Source organism: Drosophila elegans, unplaced genomic scaffold (genome assembly GCF_018152505.1).
Source record: "Drosophila elegans isolate 14027-0461.03 unplaced genomic scaffold, ASM1815250v1 contig_476, whole genome shotgun sequence".
Taxonomy (NCBI): Eukaryota; Metazoa; Arthropoda; class Insecta; order Diptera; family Drosophilidae; genus Drosophila; species Drosophila elegans.
The window spans coordinates 9,932,749-9,957,426 of NW_024545863.1; the positions used below are offsets into that span (position 1 = coordinate 9,932,749).

The 24,678-nt window shown below is 37.9% G+C and overlaps 1 protein-coding gene across 3 annotated transcripts in view; it reads left to right on the forward strand.

Moving 5' to 3' along the window:
- Window positions 1–19,596, forward strand: part of LOC108140982 (neuroligin-3) — an 86,854-nt gene extending 67,258 nt beyond the window's left edge. For all 3 annotated transcript variants that reach the window (XM_017264052.2, XM_017264055.2, XM_017264053.2), the window contains 9 exons: window positions 6,220–6,507; window positions 7,637–7,834; window positions 8,546–8,938; window positions 9,800–9,836; window positions 12,392–12,604; window positions 14,593–14,731; window positions 15,551–15,702; window positions 16,167–16,279; window positions 16,421–19,596. In XM_017264052.2, the coding sequence (XP_017119541.1) occupies window positions 6,220–6,507; window positions 7,637–7,834; window positions 8,546–8,938; window positions 9,800–9,836; window positions 12,392–12,604; window positions 14,593–14,731; window positions 15,551–15,702; window positions 16,167–16,279; window positions 16,421–17,568 (2,681 nt within the window). In that variant the 3' untranslated portion in view covers window positions 17,569–19,596. The remainder of the gene's footprint in view (window positions 1–6,219; window positions 6,508–7,636; window positions 7,835–8,545; window positions 8,939–9,799; window positions 9,837–12,391; window positions 12,605–14,592; window positions 14,732–15,550; window positions 15,703–16,166; window positions 16,280–16,420) is intronic.
- Window positions 19,597–24,678: the final 5,082 nt, after the last annotated feature.

Genomic DNA, 24,678 nt, shown 5'->3' on the forward strand with positions numbered 1-24,678 from the left:
TTGCCGGGAAAAGTTACCAGCTCATGTGTTCCTTTTTGCCGAAATCCCAAACATGTTTGTGTAAATCCTCCTACATCACTTAAGCCCCCATAACGCAGCCAACAGTTTAACAAGCTTTTTAAAACTACAGGAAGGGCAGAAAAGAACTGAAAAAATATCGAAAATATTTCCAACCAGTTTCATTCATTTGTCGAGGCTAAAAAGTTTTCCAGAATCGAAAACATAAAAAAGGGGGGAAAAGAAAAACTTAAGCGAAAGTAATAAACAACGGAACCGAAAATGCACTCACCACCTAAAGTCAGGAGGACAGGGCGAAACAGTTTGGGACAGGTTTGGTTCAGGAGTTCAGGAGAGGACCAGCAGCTTGGCCATAAAGTGCAAAATGTCGAAAAAATAATGATAGAAAAGGAAAACTTACGTGACCGTAACTGTGTCACCTGGATAACTCAGGGCCCAGCGAAACGTTTCCCCGGACGTGGGGCTCAATGAACCTTACATTGAAGACACACGCTCCAGCGACTCTGCAATTTATTAAATCGATAAAAACAGAAAGCTAAAAGTCAACAAAAATACTAAGGGAAATAAATTGATGGTAATCAGATATTTGTAGAATCAACGCCATACAGCTTAAACTCAAGATGTACGAGCCACAGAAAAAGGTAGAAAATACTTCATAAATTTAAGAAATACTTACGACACAATTCAAACTTTGTTCGAATTTACTGTGAAATATTAATCACAACACATTCAACATTGGAGCATTTTAATAATTTATTTTTCCATGAACATAAATATATGGATAAAATACTTGACGTAGTGGGCTCTAAAATTTGAGAATATTAAGCCTATAAATTGTTCAATACTGTTGCATTTTGTATTATCTAAATTATAGTAAATAGACCAAAATAATCCACCAGGTAAAACTACGAAAAAAAACTGAAAAATTATAGTATAAGAAGCATTTTGGTTAACCAATAGCAATGATCTAATAACAATTTTGCCTGAAATTTTCTGAAAAGAAATAGTTTAGATTTCCAGCTAAATATATTCTTTGGGTCAGAATTGGCTGTACTTGAAAATGTACTTGGCGTATAACAAAAGACGACACTAAACTTGAAGCTCAACGAAATGAAATTTTCTAGCTACCACTACCATAAAGTGAAATGAACTAGATTTTTTGCAGAATCTTCCTTCGAACACAAGTAGCATTGTTTGGGGAGCAGGAAATGAAGGGGTTTTTTGTTCAGGGTAAGGGGAAAAGCCGGAGAACTACGACGACAATGCGGCTGCCAGCAGACCAAACTAAATGAGTTGAGGATATTGATTTCACCTAGTTTTTGGTTGCCTGAAGGCTGTTTTCAGACTTGGTTTCCTCTTCTCTGCCTGCTTTCATTTTCCTACTTTTTTATTGGGTTGGTTTTGGGTGTGAAAGAGTGTGCCATAAAACAAGCAATACAATATTGTGTGAGCATACTAGAAAATAAATTTCAATAGCAGCAACTTTATTATCAACAAATTGCTCTACATACTCGAGTGGCTTGTCAACTTAACTTTGTTATGTGTATATACTCGTATAAAATGTGATCAAACTAAATTTTGAAACATTCTAAAAATATCTATACATGCACTTGATTTATCTAAATGTATAAAAGCTCTCCAAACCTGAATTTTAGTCAGGAAAGCAAGTTTAGTTTTAAAGATAAATTTCGGAATATTTTCAAGGTTGCTTTAATTGTATTAAAAAATTTATCATTAATTTCTTTTAAGATCCATCGCTTTTTCTATTCTAACTAAACTAGATTTTTACCTATGACACTAGAGTTAGTATCTAAAACAGTAAATTAGTTAATTTTATAGTTAGTTATTAAAAGTTAAAAACCAGAAAGGAAACAAACTTCGGCAAGCCAAAGTTTATATAACCTTGCAGCAATTTTTTAATTTAATTTTTTAAAACATCCAAATCTAAAACATTTGCGTATATGATATATATAAAAAACTTCAAATTTATAATTTTTGTTTCATTTTTTCCCGATTGTTTCAATGGGAGCTATATGATATAGCCGTCCGATCCGGTTTGTTCAGTCTTATATACTACCGGCAACAGAAAGACAACTTTAGGGATAGTTTGTAGAAACGGACGGACAGGCGGACGGACAGACTAACATGGATAGATCGACTCTCCTAGTGATGCTGACCAAGAATATATATACTTTATAGGGTTGAAAATGTCTCTTTCACTGCGTTGCAAACTTCTGACTGAAATTATAGTACTCTCCGTAAGGGTATAACAAACTGTATATCAGAAACAAATAATATTGCATATTAACTTCTTCTTCACTTTCAATAATTTATTCAGTTTTTCTTGCTTTACTTTCAAGCTTATAAATTTAATTTTCTACAGTTGTCATATTTATGAGGGTTCTGCTTTAACAGTGTCAATCATTTCAGTTCCATTTAGTCAGACACTGACAGAATTGTGCAAAATGTCGCACGAAAATGTCTGCTATTAGCTGGCTGAAAGAGAATGTACTCTTTTGCCACATGCCACAAATATGATTAAACTTATGCCAGTCAAAATAACACGGAACTGTTGACACTGCTCCGACGGGAACTCCCAGCGGCAACTTTCAGGCGAGACTGCCTCGAAAGTTGAAATCCAAGTTCTGATTTGCCGGTCGCAAATAAATGCCTGACTGAATAAGAACCCAAGCTCTGCGTGAGCGTGTAAATTAAAGCATGTTCAACTTATTAACAAGCCCGTCAGTGGGCTCCGAAAGTCGCATTAGTTTTCCGGCAAACACATATTTGTAGACGCGTTCCCACAAAATATTTACATTTGCTGGAATTATGCGAAACAAACTTTTTGCCAAGCACCCGGTAAGAACTATTGTACATGTTTTTTACGCCGAGGCAGTTGTGGGCGGAGCACTGCAAAACTTATGTCTGTCTGCGATCTGTTGGTACACAGGAAAACTGAATAACGTGAACCATTTTTTACATACTAATTAAAAATATTTAACAGCAGTATGTCATACTTGTACACTTAGTTTAAGCATCTTAACTTGTCAAACAAATAATAGCACATTTAAACCAGGCCAACATATTTATTAGTGCTTATGATCGAATTTTCTGAAAATGAATCCGATTGTTCTCAGTGCATCTGTATATGTGCTGACTTCTTCTCGGGGGCAGTCATAAAAGTTTAATTCCTTTTTCTCTGGTTGTTGTAAGTAGCATCCCCCGGGGGCTGCAACTTGCAGAAAACGTCGCCATTTTTGTTGAAATGACAACAAAAGTTTTCTGGCCGGGTTTTTGTACGGTTGGTCGGAAGTTTTTGAGACAAGTTTTAAATGCTGTTTGCATGTTACGTGGCTTTCCCTTCAGCCCCGTTCTGGAAAGAACCTTTCTGGCCTCAAATTACTATAATGACTGAAGGGGGGCTTTGGATTTTTGTGGCCTGCTTGGAATTTATAGGCTGTTACAGCCAAAAGTTCCCTCAGAACTAATATAGAAATGTTTGGCAATTATGCGGTGAAATTTGCTGAGCTAAACTGCTATGTTCTAAATTGGCAAATTATTTTAATGCTTTTAATAAATAGCCATATCACCAGAATATCACTAGCTCAAGGCATATTGTAACAAACGTTTTTATGGATTCACCTGATTTGTTTCTCTCAAAAGAACAAATATAAATAGATTTGAAATTATAATTGCTATAAAAGACATTTTGGGATAATATTGACGGTAAATAACTTGTACTCAAAAAAGTTTTAAAAAAATAATTTAGCGGTTATTTTTAATACTAATCGACTCCTAATGACAAATTAACCAAAGCGCAAAATACCATAAATATAGTGTCTTTTCCGTGATGTGAGTATTTTGTTTTTGTATTCCAATATCTATTAAAATAAATATTTAACCATGAAATTGGTTGCCGGGTCCCTGACTCCAATTTTTTGTGAGTATTCCCTGTATCCTTAGTTTTTCTTTCATTAAATTCAATAACTAAATTATTTTGATTTCATAGTGTGACATAAACGATATATTTGGTATTACTGATTACAAATATATTGTGAAAATTGTGCTTTGTCCTTCATTTATGAAGTATAATGGTCACAGAATGCCTTGCCTGAGAACACACATTGAATGAGCTCAAAATGTGAGAATTTTGACACCGCTGTGACATCAAGGCGAGAAGATTTTCCATAGATATTGACATTGGTTTCCATTCGGTGACACGTTAACACACATGGACTGGCACACACTCGGTTTTGGCCAGGTTTCAATAGGTATCTATACATGGTGCCGATGCCGCTCGATTCTTTGACTGAGCTCCACACACGTGCCACGAGTCGGTCTTTGTTCGCGCTATTTATAAAAGTCACTGACACAGTAACTTGCTTTCCTCCTCGGCCTTTGTATGGTGCTCGATTCGCCACTTCTTCTAACTCCTGGTAACAGAACCACCTCCATCTCCACCTCCACCTCCATCTCCATAGCAAGCCCAGTACCATCGCCTCCTCAACTCTTTTTCCGCTTTGATAAGCAGGTTCTTTTGTTCCAGCGAGCAACTTTCTATGTGGGCAGCAGGCGAGAAACCAGTGCTCATATTGCTTTTGTTCTGCTTGTTGTTGTGGCTTTGTTCGCCAGGAGGTTGATGGTGGGTGGTGGGCGGTGGGTGTTGGGTGTGTGGGTGGTGCGAGGGTCCCGCCTGATGTTGACTAGCTCAGATACATGCGATATGTATCTACCAAAGATGCAACTGCACAAACTATGCTTTCCTCCTCGTTTCCTTCTATTCTAAAGATAAATTTATGTTTGCATTTTGCGAGCGATTTCGTGTTCTTTGCTGCAAAGGGAGTTTAGTTTCACTTGCAGGTTGCCTTAAAGAGATGTCTTGCATTTTGGTATAGAGCATATACTAGTAATTTAACCAAGTCAAATTAAAATAAGACTCACGTTAATGCTTAAGAAGATATATACATAGCTTAACATTTTAAGCAAAGTAAAGCTTTTGTAAATCAATTGTTGAATTTTTATTTCTAAAAAGATGTAACTAAATTTTCGTTTAAAATTTCAATAAATTTTGGTTAAATTGACGCGGAGTTTCAAGAAAAAGTTAGTTTAAAATGGGATGTATTAAAGCAAAAACTTACTTTTTAAAATTTTCCAAATATATTTATCCTGCCCGAAACATTGAGCTTCTGCGCCTTAATCCCCAAATGTACCTCTTCGACGGCTCACAACCATTTTCGGATAACTTTACATGCACACGTCAGCAAAAGGGAATCAATTCAGGGCTCCCATTTTTTCCTTCTTAAGGAAAAAGCCCTTCAATACGTAAATATCTTAAGCTCGGAAACGTGTCCGTTCCGATTAGAATCCACTAGACCAGGAGAGCCTTCGATGACTTTGGGCTTTCTACACACAAGCCAAACGGGAAAAGAGTTGTTTACGTCTAATTTGGCTATTTTCGAGGCTTAGGCGCTCATTTGTCCCGGAATCGAGTCAATGGAAGAGGCCTGATTTAATGCCTTGTTTACCTATTTTCTTCGATCGACTTGATTAATGGCTCTGGCTTTTCAGCTGGCGGCTTAAAGGTAAGGGTTCTTCTTCCGCAATTACTTTCTCGTTGCAGGCTTAAATTGTTTCTCAAGGAATTCCACCGGAAAGACATTCAATATTTTCTAACCCATTATACACTTTTCCGCAATCGCTTCCGTCAATTAAGCGGCTGTCAATCGTCGTTTCGTTGCACAGAGAAAACATTTTTTTTTGTAGGGGTTTTTGTGTTTGTTTCCCATAATAATTTAAATTTTTATACCCATCATTCGTTGGTATGTAACAGGTAGAAGGAATCGTTTCCGAGTCCATAAAGTATATATATTCTAAACTTCGATGGTTTTGTAGGGGAAATACTTAGGTTGAAGTTTGTTGGCTGAGTAACGGGTATCTAATAGTCGGGGAACTCGACTATAGCGTTCTTTCTTGTTTTCTTTATACTTTTATTGGGATAAAGTTCACTTCACACGTTAACAATAAAAGTGGGGTTGTTTCAGTCTTGTGAAAATATAAATTTCTTTGCAAAGCAAAGCATTTATTTATACTGTATTTAAATGTAATACATATAATATATTACTTTCAAAATGTATTGACTTCCAGAATTGTTTAGCGTACCTCGATTTCAAACTGATATTATGTTTTCTCTGCATTTTACAGTCGGATCGCGTGACTCCTCAGGCAGTTCTTCGTCCTCATCCGCCGGCTCATCGTCATCCTCGTCGTCGGGAAATGGTGGCTCCAGCTCATCCTCATCCTCATCCTCCTCGTCATCATCATCATCGTCGGCAGGAAGCGGAGGAGGAGGTCCCGTCAAGTATCCTGTGTTGGTCTTTGTGCACGGCGAGTCGTATGAGTGGAACAGCGGCAATCCCTACGACGGATCCGTGCTGGCCAGCTATGGACAAATATTGGTGGTCACCATAAATTATCGCCTCGGAGTGCTGGGTAAGTGCTCTGAAAACTCGAATCCTAATGCTAATTGATATGCCGAGTGCATGACCAAAAGGACGAATGACTGCCGGACGGACGGCCGAGTGAGTGCAATGGGGCGAACGTGCGCCACCAAATCGAACCCCTCTGCCTTCGAGCCAACCTCCTTTCCCCTCCAGCTGCAACACCAACTGCACTTCCGGCGCCAACAACTACCACGGCAGCTGTAACAGGCGTACATTTATTCCATAATCCAACTAATTTAGCTAGAGTCTGCCGCAAAATTCACCAGCGGCACAGTGGACATTGTTATATAGACATATCAACTGACAAATATTATTTTTAATTACAAAAAAAAATTAATTAAAAATATATAAAAGATAAAAAGTTGAAAAAAGAATTATAAAGAAGAAAAAGTAATATATGCAGCAGATTATTTTCAGAAAGAGAAATTAAAAACTATCGCAAATTTGGTTGAGGAAAAATTGCTTCAGTAAAATTAATTTTCTTTCAGAATTTTATTTCGATTTGCTTCATTTTACAATTACATTTTGAAACATTTGTCAAACGAGAACAATTAAAACCATTAGAAATTTGTATTTAATTGCAATGTACTGATCATAAAATTGCATAGTCAGTAATATTTATTTATTATTAACTCAGTATTTACACCCTAAAGCCCTGAAAGGAGTTATGAGAACCAGTTTTTTGTATTTTTAATATAGGAATACCCCAATCTCAAACTGAGACCACTGTGCGCTGCCCAAAACTCTGTGTAAATTGAAATGCACAGACGAAATTAGTGTGACCTCATTTGCCGCTAGGCACCATTTTTTTTAGCCCCTTTCCCTCAGTGAGCCGACCCCTCTCCACCCCCTTTTTCTATCACCGCCTCTGTTGTTGCAGAGGAAACGGAAGTGCTGACATCATGATTTGCACGCGTGACTTTGCACATTTTTGCGCGCCCCAGCGAGCGGGAATGAAAGAGAGGCGTTTGACATTTTAAACAGGCAAAGCAACCGTCTGACTGACTGCACGAGTACGCGGCGAATCGATTAAATTTCCATTCGCGAGCCAATCAGGCGCGCAAGCAAATCTGCTGATTAAGTGCGGGAAAACCCGTCCACTATTTGTCCATTCGCAGGTTTTCTGAATGCCAACACGGACCGCTACTCCAAGCTGCCGGCCAATTACGGTCTGATGGACATCATCGCGGCGCTGCACTGGCTCAAGGAGAACATCGCGTTCTTCGGCGGAGATCCAAACAGCATCACCCTCGCAGGACACGGAACGGGGGCGGCATGCGTCCACTTTCTCATCTCGTCGATGGCCGTGCCGGAGGGTGAGTACTTCCACACTCACTTCCCTCATGTCAATTTGCTATACGGAAAACAAAATAGTATCGCAATTTACACTTTTCCGATTACAATTAACGCGTAATTCCTTCAGCAACAATCCAATCTGCTTCTTGGGCGGCCCATTTTAAACAGTTAAGGACTTTCTTTGTTATAAAAGCTAGAGATGGGTCTACGTATATGCAACAAAAGTTCAACCGTTTTTCACGCCCACTTAAACGCCCACAAATCTTACAATATTTTGCAAATCAAATAATTTGTTCGGAAGCTATGTAGAACTTTTGTTTAACTTTAACGTCAACGCTATCAGGTAAATACTTCTCTGTGGCGACCCAAGTTTGAACACCATCTCGCGGAGAAGCTATAAACTAAGATTATATCGAGAACCGATATCGATATGTCTTACGAAACACATCTCAATGTCTTCCGACAAATACCGCCACTTGTTGGACATATTTTGATTTTGGTTAAGAGAGTAACGGGTATCTGGTGGTCGTGGCACTCGATTTTTCTGCTTCGTTTGGTTTTTATTTGTTTTTTAACGACTTTTACTTTGAAAATTAAATCCAATAAATTGTTTTGCTTTTATTTGATTCAAAGCAAATTCCTTGACGATTTGACACAGCTTTCTGTGGATTCCCAATTGATGAGCCACTTAGCATTTATATAATTTTTCTCTGTTCCCTCTCATTCCCAAGGCCTGCTCTTCAATCGAGCCATCCTGATGTCCGGTTCGGGCCTGGCGCCCTGGTCGCTGGTCAGCAATCCGGCCAAGTACGCGGCCATCGTGGCCCACCACGTCAACTGCGCCTCCGACCTCCCGCACGCCCACCTCATGAAGTGCCTGCGCGAGAAGACCTTGGACCAGCTGCTCAGCGTGCCCATCCGTCCGCCGGAGTTCGGCTTTGCCTTCGGACCCAGTATCGACGGGGTGGTCATCGACGGCGGGGACTACGTACCGCCCGCCCCCGGGTCGCCGGCGGCCCAAGCCCAAGCCCAGGCGTCGACGGCCGCCGGGAACGGATTGGGCGGCGAGGCGGGGATCGCGGCTGCCGGCGGTTGGGGGACGCCCGGACAGCTCGAGAATATCGGTAGGTTAGAGGGTACCTATTTTGCTGACTTTTCTCTTTTGTTTTTTGCAAGCTAGTGCAAGTGCTATGAACATATTTAGATCGTTCTTTTATTTTAGGCATACACTAATATAACTTCCCTTTTTTAACATTTATTGTTCAACAAAATCTAAGAGATTAAACAATGAGGATTAGAGTTTTTCATTGGTTTGTTGTCCATATATCTTGCCTGATTATTGGGTAGTGGTATTCCTTCGTCGAATAACTCAATAATTGCATTCTTTACTGCATTTTTAATAATTTTTTTTGCGGTATGTTGTAAGCAAATCAAAACAGATCGATTTAAAACCTATAAAATTACTAATTATTATAAAATGCAAATAAAAGTTCTTTACATTATTAATCCAAGCATTTTTTGATACAAATTAATAGCTTTTAATGTGTTAATATAAATAATATACAATTTGAAACCTATTACAAAATTTAGAGTAACAACACCTCATTGTACCGGGTGCTACCAAAGATTTTTATTACGAAGGATGTGTTCGATGGTATTTGCTTATTAATTAGATAAAATATATTGGGACATAAAATTTAATTAAAAAGTAATTTAACTAAGCTTAAAATTATTTTAGTGTACTAAGATGGTCGCATTATTCGTTTATCCGCAAATTACTATAATTTTTGAGTAGTTAAAATAAATTAAAAGGTAATGGTTTTTCTTGTTTCTCCACTTTTCTCTTTAACACGACACCAATGGGTCCCGTTGATGATGATGAACTTGATGATGATAAACTGATGTTTCCTCACACGTATGCCTGCACAAACGATCAACAACTCTCACGCTTACACAACTTGCGGCGGACTTTTTAATTAATGCAGTATTAATGAGAAAAACTGCCATTAACAAGTTGTCAAGGTAAGTTGGGCCAGGCCAGCAAATGCTTAATTATTTTTACCTTAACTCTTACCCCTTACACAAACAAATACATATGCGGGATTACACAAAGAAAAACGTTTTGGTTATTAAATTTAAGCTAAAGTATCGAGATAAGGATGTGTTAGAAAATGTCATACACAAATATTTTTCTTTTATTTTATATCATATACATCATATTAGCTTATAGGACATTAAACCTATCTTAATAAAACAACTATCGTTATAATTAAATCCCTGCAGAGGGTTTTTTTTTACGAATTAGAAAATAAAAAATAATAGAATATGTAAAAATTTGGAAATATACTTAAGGGTTTATGCCAATATAAAAACATAATACCGCGTTCTCCTTAATCTTATCTACAGTTCATAATACAATAATATTGAATTGACAAATATAATAATATTAGTATTAGTTGTATAGATTAATATGTTTAATGTGGCCTATCTTTTGTGTTGGTTTTTTCCTGGTGTATTTCTTTATGTAACCGAAATAAGTGCCATAATTAAATTTTAGTCTCGACTTCTTTTGCCAAGCTTGTGCTTGCTTTGTTGGGTGTCAAAAGAGTTTTATCTTGACTTTTGACACGGCACGATCCTTCTAACAGCCGTTAGCTTAGCCCACGATTAGATTTAGCCACACACCAGCTTTTCCCACACTTGCATATAATTAATTTATGCACATTAGGCACGCAAATGCTGGGCTTCATTTTGCTATGCTCAGCACGCTGCTGGCCATAGTAAATCCTGTGGAGAGCTGAGTGGCGCGGTGTGGGCCACTTGATTTATGCACTTTGTGTTTGAGCCATTTTACATTGTTAATATATATTATTAACAGCTAATTAGCCGCGATTCCATAATTGATGTGCGGCTATGCTGCTGAGTCCCTGAACTAGTTTAGCTGTAGTGATGGGAACGCTACTTACATAACAAAGGTCAAAGGGTAATGAAAAAAATGTTCATTGCTAGATTGAAGTGTAGTCATTATAAAAAGTCAGTTGCACAATTAAAATAACAGCTCAAATACCAGAAAGAAAAAACCATAACAATTTGCAGCTCTTTAAAAAATAATATTATTGTGTAAAACCTTGCGTTTAGCAAATGGATACCTTAATTTGGTTGTAGTATTACAGTTATTGAGTTAATTTTATTAAAATAATTATATACCCAAGTCCAACTAACTCCACATAAAAGTTATCATCACTAGCTATCTGCACTTGAAGTCCAGCAGTAAAGTGAAGCAATTGAATAGATAATTAACAGAGAATTGGAATGACAGCCAATCAAACGCACAGTCAATAGTTAATGAGAACTCTTTTTGAGTTGAAAATTGCAGCACTTTGAGGTTCTGGCTTTGAACTGCAACCGGAGTGCAGCGTTGCACTGTTGGTCTGACTTCAATTTATCTCGGTGCGCTTTGTAAACTGTCAATGCCCTGAGGGCTATTAGTCAGTCTCCCTGCCAAAGGAGTATAAATATTTCTTTGGGCACATTTAAAAGCAATTTGTGGGGCGCACACGCACGCCGCATATCCAAAGGAATTCCATTAAACACATGCACAAAGAGCAAATAAAATTTACCAAATATAAAACGCAAAACTTTCAAGCGACCAATCTCCTCTCCGTCTATGTCCATCTCACACTGTGCGTAAACAAATAAGGCAAAAGCAAATTTAAAACTGCAAATGCTGCACGTTGATGCGATGGTCAGAGGATACTTTGGCCCTAGACACTTTCCAGCTGCATTTGCCTCAAAGTTGTTGCCTCAAAGTTTTGTATCTATCAGGAGTGCGGTTAGCTGTAGGGTTTGCTTCAACTTGTTTAACAAATGAATGGATCCAAAGTTTTTGGGCAAAATTATTGTGGCAGAGAGATAAATGTGGATTGAAGATTTAGGAATGCAATTTGTTGCCTGCAAATTCTTAATTACAAGCCATAATTTGGGCCAGGGAAAGCACTTCAGCTGTACCCATGTTTTATTTCTTAATTCGGTTGGAAGATGGTCCGAATTCTCTGACAGTGAAGGCGTTCAATCAGCGACTTATCTTATCAAAGGAGACTCATCTTTGGCGAGGGGTAACTGGTGCAGTTTCCGACACCAAGAAAAAAACTTAAAGCACGCAAAACAAGTTTTAAAATCAGAATAAATAAATGTAAGCACTCTTTCAAGGACTTTAAGCAAATACATAAAATCGAACTTATTCCGGGAATTCACAGAAAGTTCTTATTTGGTTGAAAGAGACTTCTAAAATCCCGGACTTGAGACAATTCACTAAATAACACTAAGCTTATTTAAAATAAATGACAAGTCTTAAGCTTTGATTTTGATTAACACATTTTGATTAAGAAATTTCATAAACATAACTATATAATTTCGAAGAAATGCTTATATTCTGCATAACTTTTGCCTGTTGTAAAATATTTATGTCTAGTTAATACCTTGGATTAAAAAACAAATAATCATTGAATTAATATTGTAGGGTCGAGTTTTGCGAGTGCATATATTGACACCCCCATTTGTCATTCACATTTTCGCAGATACGACCTGATGGCCGGCGTGACACGTGCGGAGGCCTTTTTCAGCTTCAATTCGGGCGACGTGCAGTACGGAATCGAGGCGGATCGACGGTCGAGAATTTTAAAGGCCTACGTACGCAACACGTACACGTTCCATTTGAACGAGATATTCGCCACGATTGTCAATGAGTACACGGATTGGGAGAGGCCCGTGCAGCATCCAATTAATATCCGGTGAGTAATTGCGTTTGTATGCGAGCCCTCGCACCTGCGGATCCGAGGGGGTGGAAAGGGGTGGAAAGGGGTGGAAAGGGGCGGAAAGGGGCGGAAAGGTACGGAAAGGGTGAAGATGGCGCTCGAGCAGGTGGATATTTGAGGGAGCAGGTGCGGGTGGGTGTTTGCCAAATAAATATTTCCTTCTTAATTAAATGCGCATCGGGGCATGCCAATCTCTTGCTCCGGAGCTCACATCCCGAACAGGTTTCAATTAAAGCGGCTTAAATGAATCTTGATTCCAATCTTATGGAAAATGAAATGTAAATTTATTGTCCATTCGCTACGCTTCGTGTCGGACGGTCGGCCAGCCTGCCTGCCAATCTTCATAAATAATGTTCGGGTGCAATTTGTCCGCAAACGGGTCGTATAAGTGACATGGAAATTGCTTGCACACACACACCAAATCAAATATATGATTTGCTTTCATTTTTCGATTTCAATCAATATTTATGTTTGCGACTAGGCCAAAGTGACATCCCAGCTGGCACACAGAATGCATTCATATCATGTACAATATATGTTTCGACTCTGGTTTCGATTTCCTCAAACAATTTGTTTGTGTTTGCATAATTTTTTCGGCATTTCCTTCCATATTTCCACAGAATTAAGGCAAACAAATTGATTTCCTTTAGTGCAACCCGAGGCGTATACGCAACACTGCCATTCACGGCCTGTGCGAAGTTGGTGCCGGAGTTGTGCGGACGTGCGTTAAGTGGCCTCCAATGAAGCGCGGCAAACGTTTCACGCTCCATCTCCGGCAAAGGCTGCGTTTCCGTAGAGCATTGATCACAGGTGCCAGGAAGGGAAACTCAAGTGGGAGGAGGGGCGCCCGAGCATAATGAAAGGCCCCATTCCATTTAAATGCAAGCAATAGAATAAATAGATTTGCCTTTCTCGCACATACAAGTTTATCCCCCATAGCGTTGTGATTAGATACAAAGTTTCAATAATAAGAAAAAATTGTGTATTAAACTTTAATTTTCCGGTGAAGTCTGATCCCTGATTCAGAAAATGACAGTCAACATTTTTTATGGTTTTATTTTTATAAATTGTAAGTAACGTTTTTCTTCTGAATGACTTTTTTTATTTTTTATCTTCAGTTCTGATTAACCAATTTGGGTCTTTAATTGCCTGTTTTAATAGCAATAGAACGTTCGTTACAATTATTGTTTTCCTTATATAAAAGCAAATAAAGCAATTACAAAGTTTGAAAATGTTGATAAGGGAATCGTATTTAAGGAACATTTCAAATAACATAATGAAATTATTTTCAAAAATTTTTGAAATTTGTACTTGAAAATATCATTTTATAACATTATTTTGTTAACCGGCTGAAAAAAAAGTTCGCACTTTATACCTTTTATATCATCTTTCTAGTTTGAAACCTTGGGACTTAGGAAACCGGGAAAAAAAGAAATTATTATAAAATATTATTATCAAATTGAAGAAGTGGGTATTATTTTAATAACAAAGTCAAAGGAAGCTTTAAGTAGCTTTAAAAGGAGTAGGCACACTAAATAATAAAAAGCAAAAGGCAAAAAGAGCCATCTTTACTGCATTGAAAAGATATGTATGCAAATGCGCCAAATGGGTTTTATTCAAATTTTACGCTGGTGCATTCCGAATGCTGAACAAACTAAAAAAGCGAAAGGGGCAGACAGACAGAAACAAGAAAAAATCTGGAAAATCAGAGGGCGAAAAAAATGAAAACCCAAAATAGGCTTAGGGCAGCGTTGAGAGCCCCACTTGGTAAACAGGTAAATACGAGCCACATCAACGAAAGTGGCAGCACTCAAAGTGGCTTGTTAGTTGCACACTTGAACACAGCTCGATTGGCGAGGGCAATAGCAAAATAGCCGGAAAATTGCAAGCGAGCTGAAGGGCGGCGGGCAAATATTGAAAAATTGTTATTTGATTTTAATGTTGTTTTTTCCCATTTTTCGCAGAGACGAAACGCTGGAAGCGCTTAGCGATGCTCAGGTTGTGGCTCCGGCGGCTCAAACGGTGGATTTGCATTCGGCGGATCATCGCAACTCGTACTTGTACGTGTTCGACTACCAGACGCGCTTCGGTGATTATCCTCAGGTAAGTTCAAGTTCAACAACGGTTCTAAAGGACAAAATTAAATAATCAATGGCATTATATGACATCAGAAATGTCGTGCGACCATACCTTGTATGGTATCATTTTTTTTAAGTGTAATAAATACACCTACACATATACACATGTTATGAAAGGTTTAAGTATATAAATGCTAGACCTCGACGAATCTTTAAAAAGTGCCTAATAATACACGACTAATCACCGAAAGTCAACAATCAATAACTTAAAATAAAAAACAATATATATATTTATGTATATGTATGTATTATGTATATGCCACCAATTTTTATGGATGATCATTCATTTTAAATTAATTAATCTTTTATTATTATATAATTTGTTTTAAATATTATATTATTTAAATTTTATTGTAAATATTAAATAGTTTTGTTAATCGCGCAAATGTTTTGCCTGCCGAACTTAACACATAAAAACATTTCTGTATTTGTCAAACTTTTTTATGTCTGTCTTGATTTTAAGAATCCTTTTATCAGTTAAATTTAATAATCTAAATCCAAAACAAACGAAACATTTTATCCCGAAGTCGGATTCAAAAAAATGCGGCTTAGCCAATGCCTACGGGCTGGAGATATATTTAAGAGTACTTTTTCGCCTATTACCTTTATTCTGAAACCTTTTTGCACACTCGTTAAGGTTCGGATATCTAAGCGTTTAGATATATAAGCATCCAATCAAATTGCTAAAGCCAAGACTTAGTTATTGCATTGACAGATCCAAAACGAAAACGCATGATGTGAAGCTTGACACTTAATTTGATTTCTGGTTTCTGGCATTTTGCAGCGCCAGGGATGCATTCACGGCGAGGACCTGCCTTATATCTTCGGTGCCCCGCTCGTTGGTGGTTTCAATCATTTCACGCGAAACTACACAAAAACCGAAATCAGTCTATCGGAAGTTGTGATGTTTTACTGGTCCAACTTTGTGCGAACCGGGTAAGTCAAATTTTAGAATGCTGCTTATTTCTATTTCAGATGGGCTCAACATACTGACCCTAATCACACACAAATTGTTTGTGGAGTTGAAATACTTAGTAAAGAATGTACAGTTCGTCTGTTTTTAGTTTGGGACAGCTGGATTTTGCTCACATTTTAAATGGAGGATAAAAGTATTCGGATTATATATATATATTCGGACAGGATATGATAAATACAAGCCAGAAATTAGAGCATTTGCAACTATTGTTAGCCGCGCCCGCGGCAATATATATTAATGTCTTAAACATTTTAAAATATTTATTTAGCTATGAAAATTAATAAATCCCACAGGAAGGTCTTTGTATTAAGTCGAGTTGTTTCTTTTTTTCAAAAACTTGTGTTCTTAGGCAGTAATAAATGTTAATAATTTTTATTTTTGCTACCCCACCCCATATTAAACACACTTTCTCGCCCGTTTGCAGCAATCCAAATGAGCAAATGGAAACGGAGCATGGCAGTCGTCAGGAGCGGAGTCGCTATAAAACAATTGAGTGGACGGCCTACGAGAGTGTGCACAAGAAATACCTAAATTTCGGTTAGTAAGGAAATGCAGTCGAAGCTTGGATTAGTTTAGTTTCTTGAATATTAAAACCAATCTGCGATTATTTTCATTCCATCGAGCCCTTAGTAAAGTAAACGCGAAATCCTCTTTTCCCTTTCTTGACATCTGCTGCAGATACCAAGCCAAAGCTGAAGAACCACTATAGAGCACACCGCCTCTCCTTCTGGCTGAACCTCATCCCGGATCTGCACAAACCGGGCGGCGACAATGTGCCCGCCGCACACCACCAGCTGCACGACGACGAGGACGAGGACAACAACATAGCCAGCGATGCCTCCGTGAAGCCCCTCAACCCGCCCTACTCCTCGCGGGCGGCCAATGCGGCGGCCATGGGAAACTTCACGATCTTCACCAACCAGGTCTTCTCGCTGCTCAACCTCAGCTCCCCGTCCTCGTCGCTCCAGCGGAACGGCACTCGCTACGGCGGCGGAAAGATATACCCGGACGACCTGCTGGATGGAGATCATGCTGGAGGCGCAGCCAGTGCCACGCAGGACAACGATGGATTCGCAGCCTACTCGACGGCCTTGAGCGTGACCATTGCCATTGGGTGCTCTCTACTGATCCTGAATGTCCTGATCTTCGCGGGGGTCTACTACCAACGAGACAAGACCCGGCTCAGCGAGCCCAGGTCCCAGACCAAGCTGAAGAGGCAGGAGAACGGCCAGATGCCGAACAACATATGCGGCGACTTGGAAACGCTCACCATCCACGCCAAGAGCGACCCAGCCACCATATTGTCGCACCACCACGCCATGCAGCACCACCAGTTGCCACCGCCGGAGTTCGCCGACATACCCCACCGCGCCCCGCCACCGCCGAAGCACATGAAGTCCCTGCAGGATCCGGGCGGCGGTGGTTCGGTCAGCGGGTCGGTGGGCGTGGCCGGGGTGGTTCAAATGCCACCGCCACACGCCCTCCAAGTGATGGGCAACCAGTGCGGCACACTGACCAAAAAGAGCTGCATGAAGCAAACGCAGGCCCAGGCCCAACAGCACTCGCCTGCCCAGCAGCAACAGCAGCAACAGCAACAGCAACAGCAGCAGCAGCAGCAACATGTGGTAACCCATCAGCAACACTTGCAGAATCATCATAATCAAAGCATGACCACTGTGCTGACCACAGCCGGTGGACTGGTGGTGCCCACGCCACCCACTGTGCCGGTAATTGTGGCCACCACCACGCAGCACCAGCAGCAACATCAGCAACATCAGCAGCAGCAGCAGCAGCAACATCCGCTGATGGACGAGCTGCGTGTATGACATTAATTGACCGTGCGTTTTAAATGTGATCTCTAAGCGCACAGCATCCCTATCCTCACCTCCTGGCCCTTTCCCTATGCGTTTCAGCTGTCTTTATACATAAATTACATAGGCCTTAGTATGTAGGCGTGTGTCGGGAGTGAAATCTGTGTCTATCCAATAAACACGGATGCTTCTCCCTGCTTAACTCTGTTGCCCGTTGATCTTTGAACAAATTTCACTGTAAATGGTTAGGTGTAGATTATTGTCGAACTCATTAACAAGGAAAGTTAACTTGGAACTAAAACTAAGCTGCAAAGTGTTCACCGAATGGGTAAATTATATATAGGTTCAATGATTTGCAGTGTAAAATATATCTTAATAGAAATATACATTTATTCCAAATATGGCTTTAGAAATAAATTTATTTGTGTTAATCTCCATTTATTATTTTTAATGGTTTTGAAATATGGAACGATATATACAGTCATTCTTTTTAAATTTGTGTTTTAGCTTTAAATGTAGAACCAATTTCACTGTTTTTTTTCCATTCCAATCTGTATTGAGCAACCAATTAGGACCAATAAAAACTACATGATTCCAAGTTACGGATTTCAATCTCTTCCTTTTCTTTATTGGCGTTAGTATAGAAAACATTAAGGTAGAATAAAAAAATAGGAAAAACTAAGAGAATTCTGAATGCGAAAAAAAACCAAAAAAAAAAAGAACATGAATGTTATTCTTCCAAAGACTGAATTATAATTGTGTATTGTGTGTAAATAAACCTAGTTGCAGAAATAAAAGTTGTACTCTACATGTACAACAACAAACTCCCATATACATATATACATTTTCGAACGAAAAAAAAGAGAATGAAGATTTTAGCCAAACAAAAACAAAAGGAATTAGCCAAACAGCCAGGAAAAGAGACAGTCATAAAATCAAATCTTGTACAGGTGAGAAGGAGCTGTTTCTTTAAGTTTTGGCATTAATTTGTAAAAACGACACTGTACAACTACCCTAACAAAACAATAGAAGTCACATCAACTCGAACTAAAACTGAAACTAAACTTTGGTCAGACAGAAGAGAAACAAAACAACAAGAGCAAAATTAAATTAAACTGTTAATTGTAAGCATGCAGCTACTTTGTTATGTAACTAAATAAATATTTATATAGTTATTAAAATTAAATGCGTATATAAGCCCTCTCACAATAAAAAACAAGTAAGCTCTCTATATAGCTATAAAAACTTCCAACTGCGAAAATAGTTAAAAATTCCATTAGGAGTTAAGCGGGGCAATTGAAATGCGCAGTGAAAGCATAACAAATATTCATAATTTATCGTATTTTTTTATTCAGTTGGTTTTTTTCTTTATTTCAACTATTTGCACACAATTGCCCAAATTGTAATTAAAATGGAAATGATACCCGAGGAAAAACAGGGGGAAAATTAAGCAATGGAACAGCTCATTAAAGTGAAACAGCGCGGAAATTGCAAACAATTTACGGGCTTATTAAAAATACTTGTAAATTATATAAACACGTTTAGCGGCAGTAAAAACCAAAGTAAAAAGTCATATATAATGAAAAACAAAATCCATTTACAGCCTAATTAAGAATGTTTAAGTCTATAGCTTCTGTATGCATATACATAACTCTATAAAAATAAATCTATACATTAAAGTAATGGTGTAAACTTAGCATAATTAGCCAAATAATACAACAAATATATATAAATAACATATAGAGTGCTGCATAACTGGCAAAACAAAACGATACAATTAAAACCAAAACTCATGAAATTATTGCGTTAGAAAATGTGTATCGATTGTGCGGAAGAGACTTAGCATTAACAAATTTGGACTAAATGGAATATAGTAAAAATCAGTAAAAAAAAGTAAATAAAAAAAACCAACTGAAAAAAAGGAAAATTTAGTTTAAAATAAATTGGTTTATTACCACAAAAACAGTGTGTAACAAGTTGCAAACACTTAAGATGACATGGAAATTTAAATAATAATAAAGTTGCAAAAATTATAAAACTGAATGGCTATTGTATGAACATAGAAAAAAAGGTTTGTATTTGGGCTTTAACCTTTTAATTTTTATTTAAGTTACAGGGGTAAGTAAGCAATTTGGTCAGAGTGGTAATATGTAACTTATTTATTCCATAGTTTCTTGTTCTATATTATGCAGCTGGATGGTTTAAATAATATGCTTTTTAAGAGACTAGTGAAGCGTTGAATATTTTCCAACATGAGGGCCACACACGCTTATTGAGAAACACATGGTTCCCAGCATCTTTATACTAAACAAATATGGCATATGTGTGGATAACAACACAGATACACACATATTCACACAGGCTGAGTCCACACAACTACACTTGTTAACCAAATATTCGCAGAGCTGCAGCAGCAAGAATAGAAGAAAAATACAGACATGCGGGAAGATAGTTGGGCTGGGGACAAACTGTAGTAAGTATAATGGTTCTATTGATACCAAAAAAAATGTGCAAAGGCAAAACCCGCTGGAGATACGTTTCTTTTACGATAAAAACGAGGCGGATAAGAAGAAGAAAATCCATTGAAAATAGATTTATTATGTAAATTTGGCACATCGTAAGTGAGTACGCTATTACTCCATCTGCGTCTCCGGCAGCTTAATTTATAAAATAGAATGATAGCACTACTCGTCTGCTCTCAAAAACCCATACATGCTTAGCGCTATAATTGAATCAAAACAATTTCAAACTAGCTTCGCTTTCGCTTTGTCTTCTCCCTTGGCTTAAGATTTGACTGATTTTTATTACCAATGACGAAATCCAATTGAAAGTCGCAAAACAATGGGGCAAAAAAGGAGGGTCTTGGCACTTAATCCCCTCTAAAAAGTTTCGTTTTCGTAGTTTGGCTCTTTGCATGCGACGTACGTGTTGTGTTTTGTTCGTTTTACTTAAAATCAGGACACCAGGGCGGGCCTTGGGTGGGCGTAAGTCAAAACGTGTTTAATTTATTAGTCCAAGCCGGGCAAAATTAAATAATAAAAGTCTTCCAAGTGGCTCTCCCTCTCTGCGCTTTTCCCCATGTGAGAGTGAAAATTATCACTTTTAATGCTGCCAAAAAGGTCACGAGTCAGGGGGCGGGTGGGTGTAGGTCCTTCGACCCTTTGATGGGCGTGAGGCCAAAAGCAAATGGCTGGCGAGCTGAACATCCGTCCTCCCCATTTCCCAAAGTCCTGGCAAGTTGATAATTTATGTTGCGAAATCTGTCGGAAATTGCTTTATACGCTAATAAAAGTATTCCAAAGGGGTAGCAAACAACTTTATTTAAGGCTATTCAGATTTCGGGAAAACTAAAAAGGATAACGGTTATAGTTAATGGCTTAATTGGAACTCTAATAGTTGAGAGATAGTTAGACGTTTTTTGTTTACTTTTAATAATTTTTCTTGCGATCAGGGAAGCCACTGAAAAAAAAGACAATTAAAAAAATATATTAAAACAATCAGACAAAAACCCAAAAAGTGTTTTTTTTTCGAACCACGCTATGCACTCTGTATATCGAGCCGAGAACTAACTATGAATACAAATTTAAATTTGTATACCCTTGCAGAGGGTATTATAATTAATTTTAATTAAGCTTATCCTAAAAAATAAATAAACAAGAAAGGAAGCAAACTTCGGCAAGCCGAAGTTTATATACCCTTGCAGCTAATGCAAAAATTAAATATTCTTGAGAACATTAAAATTATGATTGACTTGCGTATATGTTTAAAAAAATTGAAGCTATGATGACTCGCAGCTTAATTATTAGATAGTTTTTTTTATATATTTTTATTATTTCTATGGGAGCTATATGATATAGTCGTCCGATTTTGATGGAATTTTAACCGTAATTCTAAAATATTTAACCATTACTATATGTCGAAGAACTAAAAAAAAAATTTAAAAACAGCAAAGTTATAATTTTTTCGATTGTTCCGACATATATACTACCTGCAATAGAAAGACAACTTTTGGGAAAGTTTCATGCAGACAGCTTTAAAACTGAGAGACTAGTTTGCGTAGAAACGGACGGACAGACGGACAGACATGGCTAGATCGACCCTCCTTGTCATGCTGACCAAGAATATATATACTTAATAGGTTCTGAAATGTCTCCTTCACTGCGTTGCAAACTTCTGTCCGCAATTATAAAAACATACATATTCTGCGTATTTAACACACTTTTTAACAAATACAATATAACCGCTTACCATCATTAGCAGACAACAATGGAGATGACTTTGAATTATTAACTCGCACTAACGACAATATCGATAAAGACTCCGGCTTTTCTAAATTACATTTCTGATCTACCGAGTGACCAAATCTAAAGAGAAGTTCATAGAGTTAAAAGTTTTTCTTTTGCCAGTTTAATAGCACATCAACGTTAATCCTAACCAAAATTGAGTTTGGAATTGCAAAGCAAAAATTGGTCGGCGGACAAAAAAATTCCGCTCAATTTGATGAAAGTTTGTTACGCGTTTTTTCTCCAGAAGCTGCTGAAAAAGTTTAAACGAATTCGAAGAAAAGTAGCTGAGAAAAAATGTTATACATATTATAACAGTTTTTCGTTGGATAAACTTTATTTAGCTGGCAATTAGTTTGTATTATTTTTCAGTTTGCCTTGCCATTTATATTTGTTCTTTCTGCTCCGGTCGTACAGTTGAATTTTTCAACTTTTAAAATGCTTATGTAGTACGCGTTTTTTCAGTTTTTGTTTGCTATTTTCGCTTTTTTTGGCAGTCAGGTGAAAACAAGATTCCGAGCTATACGCTTTTTGAATGCCACAGAAAGTTTTATTAGTTGTCCGACCAACATATCTCCCCATGCTTCCCGCCGTTGGATTTCGTTTCATTTTCCGTGCCACAAAAACCAGAAATAACAAAGTTTGGCCATTGTCTTTTTGTCATTGTTGAGCAAAAACTTTTAGCTCTCCTTCAACCAGCCAATAAGCTCAAATCCAATTCGCAGCAGCTATGAATAATATTTCAGATACACCTTAAAACCGCTAAAGCCGCTAATTAGCCAGGCAAGAACTCACTCAATTGGCTTAGGCGATTGTTTGCCCTAAACCTAATTAGATACCTGTTTGAGTGGGCTTTTGAGAGCGGAAGCCCTCATCCATTCACACGCGATTCGTTTGTAAGACTCGTCAAATCTCATTTAGAATGCAATAACACAACTGCGATATTTTCGCTCAGGGTTCATATCGCGTCGCACACTTATCCGATACAATCTCCAAGTAACCCAGATTTCGCTCACACGTGCGTATATTTGGGAGCCATAATCCATCCATTCAGCCAAATCAAATCGAATCGAATCGAAAATTCAGCAATGAGGGGACGGAGGAGCGAGCGCTGAAGGAGCTTACATCCGATGCAGTGCGAGTGCAAAGCGAGGACTAGGGCAGCACTCTATCTATCTATATCACTATCCCACCCGATCCGCCCTATATCCACCCTCTGGGGTCACACTCGATGGCTGTCAATGATGGCCTCGGCTGCAGGAGAGGAGTAGAAGGGCACCAACTGCCCGACAAGTGTCGTATGTCGTCCTGTCTAATGTTAAGCTACTTTTCATGTATGCCCCCAACATCCGATACCCGTCCTTAAGGTTGTGGCAACTTCAAACTTGCGCACGAACGCACATTGGACAAAATCAAATACGCAAGTTGAGGGCTCGACCGGACGATACCTTGTTCGAAGAACACATATCACACAAAATGCAAGGTATTATATATCATTATTATGGTTTCCATATTACACTTCAGCCGCATGTTCAATAACATTAGTAGCTGTTATAAATATAAATAATACAAATATCTATAATAATAAAGAAGGTTTTTGGGAATAAGTGGTCCAATTTTTTAAGTTGGTGGCAAAACCCTTCTCCCACTACCAAAGACGACTTTTTTATGAAATAACTTTTGATGAGCTAAAATGTATTTAAAGAACAAATTATGGTAATAACATCGCTGACCGAGACTGATATATGTTTAATTAATTAATTACAAGGTAAGATTCCTTACCAATATTTTTTTAATATTTAACTTGGTTTTTAAGTTTTATCAACCTTTTTTTCAGTAAATTTTTCAGAATACTGAAAATAATAAATATACCTTTAAATTTAACTTGACCTATTTCAATTAAAAAATGCATTAACTTTAATTTATCAAAAAAAGGTTTAATACATACAACTTTTTATACGAACCCGTTTTGGTACTCACATTTTCTTTTCGATTAAGGGGTATGGTCTAAAACTCAAACTCAAGAAACACACTAAATAGAATAGAAGGGGAAACCCATCCTCCAACTGATGTCTCCTGAGCTTTCAACGCCCGTTAAGCATCGCAATTATTCATGTTTATGATGCGATGACATTGCCAACTGTTCACCTTTCTTTCGCAATCGGGTTTTTCTCTTTCCTTATACTTTATAGTAAACCATGAATGTCTAAAGTTAAGAGGAAAAGAAGAAAGTGGGGCATTAAAAATCTTTTGCAAGTTGGGTCACGACCATGGCATCAAATTGGTTAATATTGAAAAATTATAAATAATCGAATAGAAATATCTGCTAGGCATTCTGAGTACCTAAACCTATGTATATGAAAGGGGGTTGAGTGGTTTGCGTGTCTAAGGGTGTATGTACAGATAGGACAGAGCTGAGCCTCTTCGGTTTTGGAGGTTTCTAATTAATAACAATCCGCCCAGTTGGCCGTGTACATTGTGTGTCCACCCGACCACACAGCAAAGAGCGTTTCAACATCTACAGTGCGTTTAATAACTACAAGCCCATTTGAATATACGCTACTTTCCACGAACTTTCCTTCATGAATATTTCCCATGCAGTCGTTAAGAACTTAACAAATTTACAACAAATTCCGTTTACATTTTGGTTGAATTTTAAGAAATATTTCAGGGTGTTTTTAGGGGCATTTGGACTACAGCCCAGAACAATAAACTATTTTAAAATACTCATTGAACAAATTTTGATATTTAGAAGTAAAAACTTGAATTTGATTTATTTGCAATCATTGCAAATTTATTTATTTAATATGCTGTCTGTTACTAGTTGTCATGAAATTTCCAT